The following is a 15,399-nucleotide window of genomic DNA, read 5'->3' as shown; positions in this document are numbered from 1 at the left end:
GCTTTCATCGTTTCAATGTGTTTGAATTTTCAGAGCCGCACTCTTCCTAATTTGCATAATCCGTAATTGGCACGGGGCATTACAGCTGCATAATGACCGCTGAAATCGCACTCTTAGCCAATCAGAGTGTACGTTATATCGGCCACAAGCCAAAGCCACATAATAAAAATATTTAATCGATGATGAGGTCTACCCACACAGTGTAAATTTGTTTTCAGAAATTAAAGACCCACCTGAGCAACTTACTGGGGGAGTGAGATTAACTGCACTTGGATTGTAATTGTTAGCCAATCATATCATTCATTCAAAGCAATGATAATGTTAAGAACCTAAATTGCCTAATTACAAGTCAACTTTATTTTTCATTTAAGAGTCACTGCTCTCATGCATAGTGGGGAGTGCATTGACCTAATTGTTAATACTCTTGAATGTGATCCTATGCATTGTAAAACTGACTGGCTATCTTGATCGCCCCACTGTTTTGGAACACCCAAGAGGAAGTTTGAAAAAAAAAAAGGAGTGAAACCAAGCTTCGAGAAATTAACTTTGGTGGTTTTGACTTTGTCAAAGCTTTTAATCAGGGGCATGCCCTCTGTGCAGTCCATGTCCCACGTCTCTAGGTTCAAGTTTCGTCTGGATCATACCTTGTTGAAGCTCATTTCAAAGGTCATAATTTACAGTCTCTCATAGTTTGACTTACATTGTACCCGGGTTTTGTTTTCCTTTCTTCATGTATGTTTGCAATAAAGTTTGTTTTTCCCCAAAGTTTTTGTTGTATTCATTTGTATTGACTAATTCATTAGTTAACTCATTGAAAGAACCCTTGAAGAGCTTTGACTGTAGGTCACTAACCTGTTGATCAGCATTAACTGTTAGTCCCCTCTCAGCTGTTAATCCCACCTGTAGACAGAACACAAACATAGGCATGCAAGGCGTGCAAGAGTTATTTCTTTGTGAATTAGAAGCCCCTGGAAGTAGCAACACTCAGTGGACTCTTAACAGTCATGATAATGTTAATTCAACAAGTTTGTTTGGTTACGATGTACAGCAAAAAAAAAAAAAGAATTTGTTTCACCACAGGAAATCTGATATCAAGGCTAGCCTACTTTTAACAATATTTGATTTTAACGGTCGATCAGTGGCTTTTCTTTATCAGAACTACATGGAACTGTTCCCAGCAAGACAGTTACACTATATGCAGTCTGTAATAGTAGCTAACGGTAAACGGCAGATTGGTGTTGATTCTGGATAATTTTTCTGACTCATTTCAAAACAAGAACCAATTTAATTATAACATCATTGCATAATAGCATGCTCTTATTCTGTTGCCAACAATCATCATAGTTTTTTTCAGTTTTGACATTCCACAAAACCACTTCAAATTAACATCAATTTCAAAACCCATTTTAGCGAGAAGACATTAGTGAAGGTAAACAGCATTACCTAACTTGAGACTTGAAACAACCAGACACAAAAAACGGTATAAATTTTAGAAGATGCCATGAAATCTGCAGAGTTTGGCAAGTTTCCTTGTCACATTACCCTTCCCAATGCCTGAGAGGTGACAAAAAATCAGTTACAGAAAAAGGTTTTGTCACTTTATGAGAAACATAAGTTACCTCTCTGAACCGCACAAGGAATCTGTTTCAAAATGAAAGGACCACTGTGTCACCTCAAAGTCTAATCTAATTAATTGGCGGTTTAACTTGTTGTCATGAAGTCCTCAGGAATATTTGAAGAGTTTCCATACCACAAACCTTTAAGAAAATCTCTACTAAAAATTCTGCGAAAAATGCTGTTTCCATCGCAGACCGCCTGGACTCAATTTCATGAATATAAAAATGGTGGATGCTGTTGACACACATTCCCTTGTCCTTTGTTTGTTTTCCAAGGGATTCCTTACTGTTATTACTGCCGATAGAGCCTGATTTGAGGTTAAATGAATAACTGGTAATACAAATAAACAACTTTTTTGACGTTGAAGTTGATGAATGTCTAAACTGAACATTGAGCCACACTTGCAATACATCATCATCATTGTCCTTCTAACACCTCAGTGGGGTGTGCGAGGCTGCCTGTTATTGACATCATGGTTTCCATAATCATGAATTTTTATGGGAGTGAGTGATTAGTCTGCAGCCCAACCTCATAACCCAGAGGATGGTGAGACTGCTTATAGTCTGGAATCTCTCCATCCACCTTTCTGGCAAGGGTGACCCTACCAGGAGAAATAAATCTCCCGCCAGCATAGCTCTCAGGTTCATTTGTGACTCACAAGCCTCTCCACCATGACAAGGTAGCAGTCACAAATGTAGACTGCTCGCAATTGAGTGCGACTAATTCGCTTGTGCTGCTCTCCTTAGTCTGATAATGTAGCTTATCAACAAAAAGAAAGCCTTTAGTTAGAACTCTTAGGACAGGGCCTGTCTCAGGATGAAAGCAGAGATTGATAAAGAAAGGTTGTGTTATGCAATCTCGGGCACAGTGGCATTGAGAATACGCAAAGGATTATCAAGTAGTGCAAAAACCCTGGCTCAGACTATAAACAATACATATTTCAATAACAATACATATACACAATACAGATTTCTTCACAAAAAATGCCACGTTAAAATTTCGATTGCTTGTGAAGTTGATCAGCTCGAGTTGTAGCAAAGAGAACTGTCAATCGCTAGTCACACCCGATTCACCTTTACAAGCGGCAGTTTGACTGGTTGTTTATAGTAATCCCAATCTGATTGGTGTGACATACATACATCTCTCACTCACTCATCCCTTCATAACATAACCCAGACCCATTGACTAAGAGGTATTTTTTTACATAAAAATAACTAAAAGATGTGAACAATATCTTGCACTAGGCAAGCACAGGAGGATCTTATCCCATTTGAAATATTAAGATTCATGGGCTGGGCTGTCATACATGTAGCTGCTTATGACCAGCTTTTATAATTATGATGGTTATAATTTGTAAACAGATTTACAGGAAAGAACGGAAAGCAACTTCAGATCTCATGTTACAAAACTAGACCCACCTGTTTTAAAAGTAACGACCGTACTCCACTAGGTCCTGTTGTTGCTAAGAAGTTAAAAGTTAAAGGAGGAAAACTTGTATCACAAAAGGGTACACAGTCAGAACAGTGTACATCATTATTCATAATATATTCACAAAATATGCATTTAAAGTACAAAATGAATTATATTGTGGTAGCTATAGTTAAAGAACACAAATATAGCTGTAATTAGCTGATTAACCCCATGGCCCCCCCCCCCCCCCCCCCACCCACCCATATCAGTCAACATTCTCAAACAAAACACTGGACACTGATGAGAATGTAGTTTGCTGCTAGTAATTCCAAGGTCAAAGTAGTGTGCTCTAGTGCACATGTCATGCAGAATGGTTGCGTGTTTCTCCATCATATTCAAGGGAGTTACTTGGCACAGAAGTGGACATTCTCTTTAAGCAGAAAGTCTGACCGGACACTTGTTTGAGGAGTAGTGCACTGCTAAGCTTCAAACACAGTCCACATGTATGACCCCAAACGATGGCTGACAAGGAGACTAGAGCCAAACCATATATTCAAGAACTTACCAGTCCAAGGCATCAGTTCAGTGTTGAACTCTATCGAAATGTCACTTGGTCGATATGCGGTAAAATTTGTCTGCCTGTAATGCCATGCCTCCTGTAGCATTTCCTGTAGAAAGAACACTTGCTTTAAACTGTGGATCTTGATTGACTGGTTCAAGCCTGATACTTTGTTTAAACTGTAGTGATAAAACATAACATGAAATACTGGAACAAGATGACCTTATTCCTTTTGTACATGCAGGTATGATCCTACTGCATTCCTTTTGTATGCAGTTTATGATGATAACACATAACATTGGCCTTGCATTTTTAACTGAGCTCCTAGGGCAAGTCTGGTTCATAATCAATTCATTTAAGAAATTCTGTCAGTGATTCACTCCATAATCTACTGTACCTGCATACATAAAATGTATCTGTTGTTATATCCATTTAAAGTAGAAAATGATCAACAGATCAATCACAATGGCCTTTGGGAAATAGAACTGATATAATTCAGAAGTAAGATCTACAATGTGATTGCCTGTTGACTCCTACAACCAGGTACAAAGACGTCTTTCACTTATCTACCTATTACAAGCCTCTTTTATAACCTTTTGAAGGAAAGTTTGAGAAACATACTGCCACAATAACCTAATCATTTATGGGTGTCTGACCAAATTAAGGCTATTCAAGGACACTAGTCAGCATCCACCATATTTGATGCCATCAAAATTATTGATATATTTGCATGGTGATGTTAGTGCTTTAGAGCCAAAGAGCCATAGAGTTCATTATCTAGGAACTGTGATCATACAGCCGTGGAGCCATTAGAGTGGTAGAGCTGTAGCACCATAGAGCCATAGAGTTCATTATCTAGATATATTTGATCATAAAGCTGTAGAGTTCATTATGTAAAAATGATTGTTAATGAATGAGTTCAGGTGTAGGGCTTAATAAAAATGTCTAAAGCAGACCAAACCCATTGGTAACCATGGAAACATGCCACCATTTAATATGGACACGCAAGAGAAGAAGTACAAAGTGGTCAGTGAGAAAAGCGTAGAGGTGTAATACTCTACGTAAACTTCTACACCTACTCAAACTTCATAAAATGGGCTGGGTATACAGAAGTAGGCCTGGCCCTTGCCTCTAGGAGGTTCGTGAAAGTCTGCAACCTCATTCTAAGCTTTCTGCCCAAAACTAATTATAGTAATTAATTAACTGAGTAATTAAAACCAGATCAGGCATTTGGGATATAACCTTTCAATTGTGTTATGTTGACTGAGTATTATGGATTAATACTAAATATACACTTACTTAAAAGAAGTTGTTTATTTCTTTGTATCTTTGCTTTAACTTTTGCTGGTGCAAGTCTTTGCTAGTGGGATTTTTCATTGTCTTAGTCATCTTTTTTTATGAGGCAGAATGAAAAGTTGGCGAAAAAAGGACAAACATTTCCTAGAACTCTACATGTCACAGGTAAACTTGCAAGGTGCTAGCTTACCTGCATTATTGTATTTACAGCTACCACTGTTTGAAGATGGGTTAAAGATGGCTTCTGCTTTCTGAGCACTTCTTCTTCATGATCCATGAGACTTTCAAATATATCAGAAATCATAGATACCTACAATGTTTGTAGTAGACATGGTAAAAAGCTCATGACACATTTGACTAGTAAAGTGATCATGTATGTATTGCCTGATTGTTGTAACTTTCAACTCAGAGATATCTTTAGATTACGATGTTTGTACTATCTCTACATGTACTCTGAGTGCATTACAACTTGGGCAATGATTTGGCTAATTCAGGCATATTGGTTTACCTGTATAAAAACATACCTCCCTGAAGAAAAGATCCTGCTCAGTGAGTCCTCTGACGTGTGACTTCACTTGCCTTTTTTTCATGACAAGTTTAATACTTTCATCTACTACCTCTTGATACCTGTTTAAAAAGTCAAATGTGATATGGTTATCATAGGTTTGTTTTGTCATCAGTCTAATTGCACACATGCATGCAAACCCCATGTGTGCTATGTACACATTTGTTTGAATTAACAAAAAGTACACATCACAAATTGAAAACTGAAAGGCAAAAAAGTAAACTAGTGAGACAATCTCAGATATTGCAGAGAGTAATTGATAGTTCTGGGACTGTAGTCACACAGTTCCTCACCCCTGCTCAGTTCACTATTGGTTTGTATTTACCTTCTTGGTAGTCAGCATGGGCTTTTCCCCTTGCAGAATATGAATGGACAGAAACCTTGATAAGATGTGATCTTAGAAGTGTGTATGTTCCATGTGTGTATTTTCATTCAAGGTCCTAAAATCACTTGCAATGACTTTGTCACAACAGCTTTTAAATTTACTCTGACGTTTAGGTCTATTTTCGTTCATTTTAAATTCAATAATATGTTGAACCAGTGAACATGATAATTTTACTTTTCACACCAATGTTTGTAACTTGATACTTTTGTTTTCCTCGCAAAGGTGCATAAAAAGAAGCCCTTGTTCTCTCTAAAACACATAGAAGATGTGCTTGTTTTTTTTCTCTGCTGGAGATAAATGGAAGAAAGTTAAATATCTGATGAGGAAATGGAAGAGGAATGATAACTAATTTAACTATCAAATAGTCATGGAATGCCACTCTCTTATTCTGTTGTCATCTTTGTTGTTAGCAATAAAGCAATTCAAAATTAATACACAATGACATCGATTAACACCGCTGAGAGGTATTTCAACTGAAAATATTGAAGGTGAACAGTACCACTTGGCTGAGATTACATCCTTCATTGGTGAAGTCTCTCTGATTAAATTAATTTGCCCTTTCGTTTACCATGTTTCTATGGAGTTATAGAAACACAATTGGAATTTTGGGAGAAAAAGAAATGCTGTGGGAACACGAGCTGACAGGCAAATGTTTCCAAGGCTTTTGCAGGTTCTCCCAAACTTCCATAAGTGTTTCTATAACTCAATAAAAACATGGAGAACATCTTTTCTATTTCGTTTAGAAAGTTCTCTGTCGATAAAAAGAAAACAACTTGTTTATGTTGATTACAAAAATGGAAATTCTCTTTGCTCAGGCCATCATTACCTGAACAGGTTGTGTTAGTAGAAACACGATTTTCAACCAATCAGGGTGCATACATTCTTTAAGCTATTTTCTAAACTCCTACACTGTTTTGCATTCAGGATTGTAAAAGAATTGTCACTGAAACAAATAACTTGGCAAGTTGCATCAAATTGTTGTGTCAACTCCACCTTGTCCATTTCTACAACAAGCTATTTGAAGGTTCAAAAACAGCAACTGTTGTCAGGACTCAGTGCCATTTAACATCAAACTTTGGTACTCAGAACTCAGTAGAGTCTTCTGGCTCAACACATACTCAGTTTATACATGTAGTTTTTCAGAAATTACCAAGTTGTTTTTAAGATTTCCTTAAAATCTACCCACACTTGAAAATATACCCAGAACCTACAGATTATTAGTGCATATACTAATTGTAAAAGCATCTGTTTTACATCTTATCAAAGATAAACAATCCTTGTTTTGACAGAACTTTTAAATTATTCAGTGTCATAATGACACAAGGCAATGAAATGGGCTAAATTGAAAGTGAAGATGCCATTATAAAGTGAATACAAGGGGAGGAAAATCACTGATATTTACCGGTAACACACACACTGTTAACCATGTACATGATCCACAAATGATAAACATTGCCATCAAAACAAATCCCTTGGGAATAATGAATAAATTGCATCTCCTCCACCTCTGGAACTATGATTTAACTTCACTGTGTGATTGGCTGTGCTAGCTTTATGCAGTGGATAGTAAATTATTGTGAAGAAGAGCTCCTGAAACCATCTGTTGGTAAGCTGTCAGCTGACAGGTTACCGACAAGCTATTGACAGGGTACTGAAAGGTTACCGACAGTTTGCGAAAACAAACAGTGCGTTGTAGAATAGACAGGAATAGAGTACTATACCTGATCAACAAAATGATTTCAAAAACACCAAACCAATTAGCAATACGTCTCGTCACAAACTTACTGGTGGATGGTCGGCATAGAAAATATTGATCATAGAATATTCTTTAAAAACTTAACTAATTTTTGGATCAAATTTGTTACTGTGTAACTAACAGACAAGAACGTCTTAAATTTAAGCTGTATAAGGCAGATTTAATCCGAAGGTGAAAACGAAAACAACCAAATAACCATTTCTTGAACAAATCACTTTATAATGCAATTCGAACCCTGACATAATTTGAGGGGGAATGGTACTTAGTCAACCTTTCCAATATGGTGGCAAAAATGGCATTGCTGTATTCTTGTAAATACTCTGGTCATTTGGTGCAGCGCTGGCACTAGTCCTAAGCACTGATTATAAAAATTCAGAAGAACATACCTTCCTATTCAATTTATTATACATCTTGGGTGCAGTATGGTGAAACAACATCGAAGTAAGTGTTACATACTACCGAAAACTTAATGACACGTTACGGACAGATCACTGACTGTTGGTGACTTGGCCCACTGTTGGTCTGTGTTTTGGCCAAAACCTCTTGGCTAACAGCAGTGTCTGATCTAGAGCGTGCCATTGTGGGATTGGCACAGTTTGATAGAACATGTCCTCCAAATATTTGTCTTGTGGGTCATTTTGGCGCAGCAAACATCTGCAGCTACTGACTTGTAATTTTCCTTTGTTTCCTAAGTTTTTCAAAAACGTTGTGTAATTTAAAATTTCATAGAATTGACAATATAAAACAGCGTGCATTTTATGAATGTTTACGACGTGGACAAATAAAAATGGCTGCCAGATGATGAGGTGAGATTCCTGGGAACAAGTAGAATAATTCTGAAAGAGGGCTCAATTTACAAAAATGCAAGTGCTCATTGTGAACTTCTTACTTTTCACGCTTGATTGATGAAACACGACGTGTCATTTCGGTTGTTTTCTTTCTCGTTCTGTTATATTATTGTCACGTCAAAGCAGAAAAGAATATTATCATTCTTTGGTTGAGAAAACAAAAGAGAAGAACACAGACCGCAAACGGAAACCAGCAGAACCGATGACGTTGACGAAGATAAATTGAGTGATAATGATGAACATGAACCTTTTGTCAAACTGAAAGCCAAAGCAGCAAGGAGAAACTTTCAATAAACCTGGTTGGGAAAATTCAAGTGGTTGTGATACGACAACAAAAATAGTAAGTTGTGTTTAATTTGTACTGGGTCTAGCAAAGCAAATCCCTTCACTTCTGGTTGCATTAATTTCAGAACTTCAACCCTGACTCACCACGTAGAAAGTCATTATGCTGACTTGAGTTTTTTTTTTAATTTCTCACAAGCAAAAAACAGTGTGTCCCGCCAAAAAACTGGAACACTGTAAGAGTCGGCTGACAGGTTGTTTTGGGAGCTGTTCTTCACAATTACTTAGTGGACATCGGATTCACGAAAAAGCTAACAGAATATTGGAGAGAGGGAGTGAAATTCAATGTCCTACCTACACTTAGAAAATGAAATCACTTCCTGTGTAAAAATGGGATCTCTATGGGAAGACAGGTGTTCCCTGACAAAAGGAGTACATTCAAATACTATTATACCACTAATCAAAACTATAACAAAATTCTTGAACGTGATTGGCTATCAGCAGCCCGATTTGAGCATTAATTGGACAGTGTATACGCATCATGCTTGTAATTGGACAGTACGTGTCATTTTGCGCATGCTGTTGCGGTGCACTTTGTTGAGTAAACTGCTGTGTTTTTCAGCATTCATAACGACGTTTAATCGTTCAGCACTCAATCGATGGTTTGTTCATTTCTCGAATTTTGTCATAGTTTTGATTAATTGGTAACAGGACATTGTGTCATCCAATTCAGTCTGTAATCACACTGGTGATTAACAAATCGGACTCCCACTTCGTGGTCGTCCGATTTGTTAATCACTCGTATGATTACAGACCGAATTGGACTCCACTCAGTCCTATTACCATTATTAATCGTATCTAAAGTATTATGAAATTCTCGATCGTGATTGATTCCCCACTTGCCTATTTGCCACGTAATCAGCATGATCATGTGGGTGTCCAATTATAGGTACCCAATTTGAACTTTTTGTAATTGACACCGATAATTGGATACCCATGTGATTTGCACGTCAATTACGTGCGCTTTAATGGCTTTCTTTGCAATGTTTCCTACAGCTTTCAAAACTTATGAAACGCACTACATATGTTTTCACTCAAAAGAAGTTCTCAAAAGACATTTTTAATTCCGAAATTTGTCATTGCCAACAAGACAGGCGAGAGAAAACGCGAGCCTGTCGAGGCAGCAGGATATAGAGCCGTGCGTAGTTTGATGGCTATGCAGAAGAAATCTCAGATCTTTCAGCTCGATTTTCGCGTAATCCGGTTCTGTCAGTGATATTTTTTTTGGCCATATTAGGATGTAGCCGGATGTGGTTAGCCAAATGTTGCAAAATTCAACAACTCGCACCTGCATATTCAACAGCTTATATTTATGTTCAACAACATATATTTAAGTTAATAAAGATGGTGAATTTTAAGCTCGGTAATGAAAATGTGAAGGTGAATTAATCAACATGACACGAGCGTGGGACAAAGAAAAATTCTGAGTCCCCAACAGGAATCGAACCCATGACCTCCCGAACACCGGGCGGGCGCTCTATCCACTGAGCTACAAGAACTCATGGAGAGCAAGGTCATTTAACTGAGTTCATATATGATAGGTGTCCTGCATACTGCTAGGATCAATGCTATCGAATTCATCGTGAGTAGTGATAAGTTAATAAAGATGGTGAATTTTAAGCTGGAATCGTACAATTCAGGGAATAATTGTGCTTGTAATTTCAAATTGGCCTCGTGCTTTGTGCTCCTCCGATTTTGAAATTACTTGCACGATTAGTCCCTGAAGTGTACTCCACTCGGTCCAATTACTATTACTAATCACATGGGGACCTACATGAATCAGTTGACCATTAGTGATCTATACACACTCACATTTTATTGATCTTGCACAGGGCTGCAGCTGCACTGAGCTTCTCAGCATGTTCACAGATAAGAAAACACGTAAGGGATGGTTTCTCCTTGAAAGTCACAATGCCAAGCTGTAAGGAAAATTTTGACATTCTGTAAAAGATACACTATAATTTGTACCATGATTTAGTGATCAATGTCAGAAATTCTGTGTCTTACATTGTTTCATACATTTACTGTATGGGCATACATGTAAGTGCAATGTGATGAAAGATCAGGTTGTCAAAGATTCACTCAAAAACCAGTTGAACTAAGAAACTCTCATATTTATGTTCTTTTCAGTGCGTACTTCGTCTCAAAGACAAGTCTAAATTCAAAGGATTGTGCTGACTAAGTTAACAACAAAATGTACAAGACTTATCCTTAATTAAACTACTCAAGCATGTCAAACTATTTTTGTAATCTATGCTAAGCTGTGCTTTACTTTTTAAGCTAGAAGGCTTTCATGGCATAATTTTTAACATATTTGAATTGCATTGTCAACAATCATGTGCCACAGGTGGCTATGGGAGCATGAGCACTTAAGAGTAGTTAATCAGACAGACTGGGGAGTGGGGAGTGGTGCACATCACTACTTCCAAGGAATTTTCAAACAACTGTAGGGCCTTGAAACAAGACTCTTGAAATTGAAGAGTTTTCAAGATACATGCACACATACAACTGTGCTGTGGGAGGCCGAGTGGTCTACTAGTTCATGAATTTGATCTAGGATAGAGCAGTCCAGGTCAAGGTTTGACACCTGGCCAGGGTTATTGCATTGTATTCTTAAGCAAGAGCTCCAGTGCGTTCCATGGTCTAACAAATGCTGAGGGTAACCCTGTGATGGACTAGCATCCCTTCCAGGGGAGAGTACAAATACTCCTAGCCACTTCATGCTACAAAAACCATTATGTTCTAATGCAGACTCTATCAGTTAGAATGTGTAAACCCTCTCACATGCTTTGTGTTCTGAGTTGACGAGCTGCTAATTTATGATGAATATGCAAAAGTCCAGATCAACAGTACATTTTCACTATCTAAAATCAAGATGACAAATAATTGCCATGATTTACAAAAAATCATCAGTGGTTTTATGTACACAAAAATACATGAAATCTCTGACCTTTTGCCACAGGCCAACACTCTTCAAAAACTCTACCATAAAAGAGTGAGCTTTCAACTTGTCTTGCAGCTGATGAAGGATGATCAATGAAGTTGATGCAGATATGCCACCTGTTACATCATGTCAAGTGTTGATTAGTCCTTGTTCTTACCATGACATTACATGTAAGAACCAGATCAAGTCCAAGTAAATATAGACATATAATTATACAAATTGAGCTGACATTATACAGTTTTACAAGCTTAGGTGAGAATATCGAATCTGATATAGAACACCCATACATATTCCATATAAAATAAATCAAACTACAACTTGTAAATTAATGTACAGATGCGTGGAGACATTTGTCAGTTATTTCAATAATGTATCACACTGAGTCCTTTTTGCCCAGTTGCAGAATTTGCTTTCTTCCAAACTCAGCTCTGCTGTGATGTATCGACCTTAAGAAAGATGGGTTGATACGATCCCCCCTTGTTTATTGGGAGAATTTTTAAACCAAGTTTTCAACAGATGCATGCAAAGAAATTAATAATTATTTGCCAAAAAAAGAAAACAAGGCAACTGTATGTACAACCCCTCCAAAATGTTCCAGCCCTTTTTCTCTCCCCCTTTGCTCTTGATATTTAGAAATATGTAGGTGACCACTCAGGATTGTGAAAGTCCCCTTCCCTCCCTTCTAGAGGGGGACATGTGGGGTTTGTGGTCTTACACAATTTTTCTTGTGGTATTTCAGTAATTTTAGTCTTGAAATGCAGTATTGCTGTATTCTTCGAACCTGCAAGATGTGGTTTTTTAGCATTTTGGACAGTGTTAAAAATTATTCTCCAAGCCCTCCGAAATTTTCTGAGCCTTCTCAGTTTCCGATTGGACATTCATGAAACTTAGCTCTCATGGTAATGAAAAACTGCAATTCTTTGCATCGCAATTGGAAAAGGGATAGTTAGTTTTTGTTAATTATCAGCCAACATGCTAATGGATGTTACCTTTTTTGTTTATTTTGTCTAAATCAAAAATTACATGACTTAAAGGGACAATGTCATGAGCTGCACATGTGCAAGATTGCTTTTTCCATATGGGCCTTAATTTTCTTTTTACAGGGCATAATTATTTAACCTTACTGTGTTCTATTACAGCTAAGAGAAAGTAGATTTCTCAAAATAGACTATTTTCAGGTCAGTTTGTGTTCAATAATCTTTAACTCATTCCATGATTCCAGCCATGTCGGGTTGCAGTGTCATCAACACAACTTTACAATTAACCAGTGCTAATTGTTTTGCGCAAATATTTTTTCCCTTGCATATCTACACAGATTTCTAAGTTAAATACTGGTACTAACAGCTACATTAATGCAGATTCTACAGTACATAAGGATTCAATGTTCACGATGCAAAAATAGCTTACAGATCTAACCGTATCACATTCTAGTTACTTTCGAATTGCAGCATGATCCACACATCTTTCAAGTTCACAGCGCTAACAGTCTCATGTCAATAATGCTCTTTCCCAAATAAACCTACACAGATTTCCAAGTTTTATACACCATGTTAAAGTTAACTGAAAGGACATGCTGGAGAAAGTAACAATTTTAGGGTCAAGATGCGTTGAATAGCCTAAAAATCATGCTGCATTTGACTATAGTTACTGTCGAGTTGCAACATGATCCATGTTTCTTTCAACTTCATGGTAATACTGTGTCATGAAAATTTTTCCTCCAGCACATCTCAACAGATTTATAAATTTAATAAACCAATTGAAAGCTAAGTGAATGTAGATTTTTTAAAGCATCATGACGCGATAAAGCGGAAAAAAAAATCATGACATGTTTCACTAAAATAACTGTTAAATTGACTGTTAACTGTCTCAAATCATGCATTGTTTTCCAATTGCTTTCTCTAGCATATTTCCACAGAATTCTACGTTCAATGTATTAGTTAAAAGCTAAGTGAATACAAATTCCTGAGACAATTATGATAAGGAGGTCAAGATGTGCTGAGTACCTCAACTGGCCAAGATTCGGCATTTACTGCATAGAAACACTGTATTCAGAGCTGACAGGCAGTCACTAAATTTGCTCACTAAAATTGGTTTGGGGTATTGAGGTGTTCAGAATCCCCCAAATGTCTCCCTCCTTCTATTTAATGTATCACATAGATGTAAGCATTTATGGGTTCTAATTAGCATATTAAATTGACTCATGTGAAATCCTTCTACTATCAACATTTTCTTGAATTTGGAGCAACTTAAATCATGAATGAGACAGAGGTTTTACTCTAACTAACGTACCGACTAGGGCATTTGTATTTTGTATTCACTGACCTGCTGGAATGGATTCTGCCCATCGTGGATCTGACACAGGAAAATCATCAATCACCTCTTTACTAAGTGCTAACACAACATTATCCAACTCAGCACTTCCTGATGTATCACAGACACTCTGAGCTTCATCCTGTATTTATTACAATGAAGATGAAAAATTAATAACGGATATGCATGAAAAAAGACATGCGGTCAAAGATGATTGAGTGTGGAAACAAACAAACCAAACACCGATGTTATTAACTCCAACTTGGCTACATAATTAATATTTAAGTTACTTACCAGTGCACACAAGGTCTATAACGAAAAAAAAAAAAAAAAACGTCTTCCAAAGGGTTGGCTACAACAGCTAGGGGGGATACTAAGTGACAGGTTTTTCTTGATATAGCAAGTTGAAATGTGGGTTTGTCCATGCTAAATAATGGGATTAGTTGATGCAAAGTAGATCACCTTTTTTATTGTTTTGCTCTGGAAAAGTTAGGGTAAAGCACATTCAATTAAAACTTAATCTGAAGAACCAAAAGGTCTTAAATTCAACATTAAATTTATCCTTTCACACTGACAATATAATGCAGATTATTTTTATATTAGAGAGCGAAAGCGATGATACATGTGAACAGATTGTAACTGAGGGTCACTTTCATCACAAAACATCACTAGTATTTTACACAGCAAATACAAAACAATTCTTATTCAGAGTCTTTATATAGGTACAAATCTATGAGTTTTGATCAAGGGCAGGTTTTATTTGATTTGATAATACATTCTGCACTTGTCCAAGGAAAACCAGCTGTGTTTATCAGAATATGGTTTAACAAGGAAATCGTGTCAATCCAAGACCTCCTGGATGACACTGGGTGTATCATGTCATATTTCATATTTAAATACAAATATTCATGTCAGTCAATTTTTTTTCAATATTACCAAGGTTACAAGTGCTATATAAGAATATTTATTGATCAAGGCAAAAACCAAAAGCAAATGATCCAATTAGGAAATAGTTTATCTTTGCAGATAAGGTCACCATCCAGCTAGATGGCCTAAATAAAACCAAAATCTGTGGTAGCTTTCTATAAACTATTAAATGGAAGGATCCATACAGCCAAACACCTAGTACACAAACAGGGGGTTCTGGAAAGAGCATTCACCTCCCTCAAAAATCTATGTAAGGAAACCAAGTGAAAGGAAATTCCAATTTCAATTCATCCACTATATTGTGGTTACCAAAAAGGAGTCCCATCGCTATGGTATTACACCAGATGATTATTGTGCATACTGTGGAGATAAAGAGTCAATTTACTATTCATTCAGAGATTGACAATTTACAAGTTCAGTTGAAACCGTCCAGTGAAGAA

At 37.0% G+C, this 15,399-nt stretch overlaps 1 protein-coding gene across 4 annotated transcripts in view; it reads right to left on the bottom strand.

The window, feature by feature from the left end:
* The window catches only part of LOC110059314 (nuclear pore complex protein Nup133-like), a 93,835-nt gene that overhangs the window by 28,914 nt on the left and 49,522 nt on the right, over positions 1-15,399 (bottom strand). For all 4 annotated transcript variants that reach the window (XM_089292092.1, XM_089292093.1, XM_089292095.1 and 1 more), the window contains 8 exons: positions 14,045-14,174; positions 11,729-11,838; positions 10,591-10,697; positions 5,407-5,509; positions 5,073-5,192; positions 3,593-3,695; positions 3,036-3,079; positions 853-900 (listed from right to left, as the gene is read on the bottom strand). In XM_089292092.1, the coding sequence (XP_089148218.1) occupies positions 853-900; positions 3,036-3,079; positions 3,593-3,695; positions 5,073-5,192; positions 5,407-5,509; positions 10,591-10,697; positions 11,729-11,838; positions 14,045-14,174 (765 nt within the window). The remainder of the gene's footprint in view (positions 1-852; positions 901-3,035; positions 3,080-3,592; positions 3,696-5,072; positions 5,193-5,406; positions 5,510-10,590; positions 10,698-11,728; positions 11,839-14,044; positions 14,175-15,399) is intronic.

The sequence above is a fragment of the Orbicella faveolata genome, unplaced genomic scaffold (assembly GCF_042242905.1).
Source record: "Orbicella faveolata isolate gen_17 unplaced genomic scaffold, um_ofav_v1 contig_24, whole genome shotgun sequence".
Lineage (NCBI taxonomy): Eukaryota > Metazoa > Cnidaria > Anthozoa > Scleractinia > Merulinidae > Orbicella > Orbicella faveolata.
The sequence above is the reverse complement of the archived record's forward strand: the minus strand, read 5'-3'. Positions and strand labels throughout refer to the sequence as shown.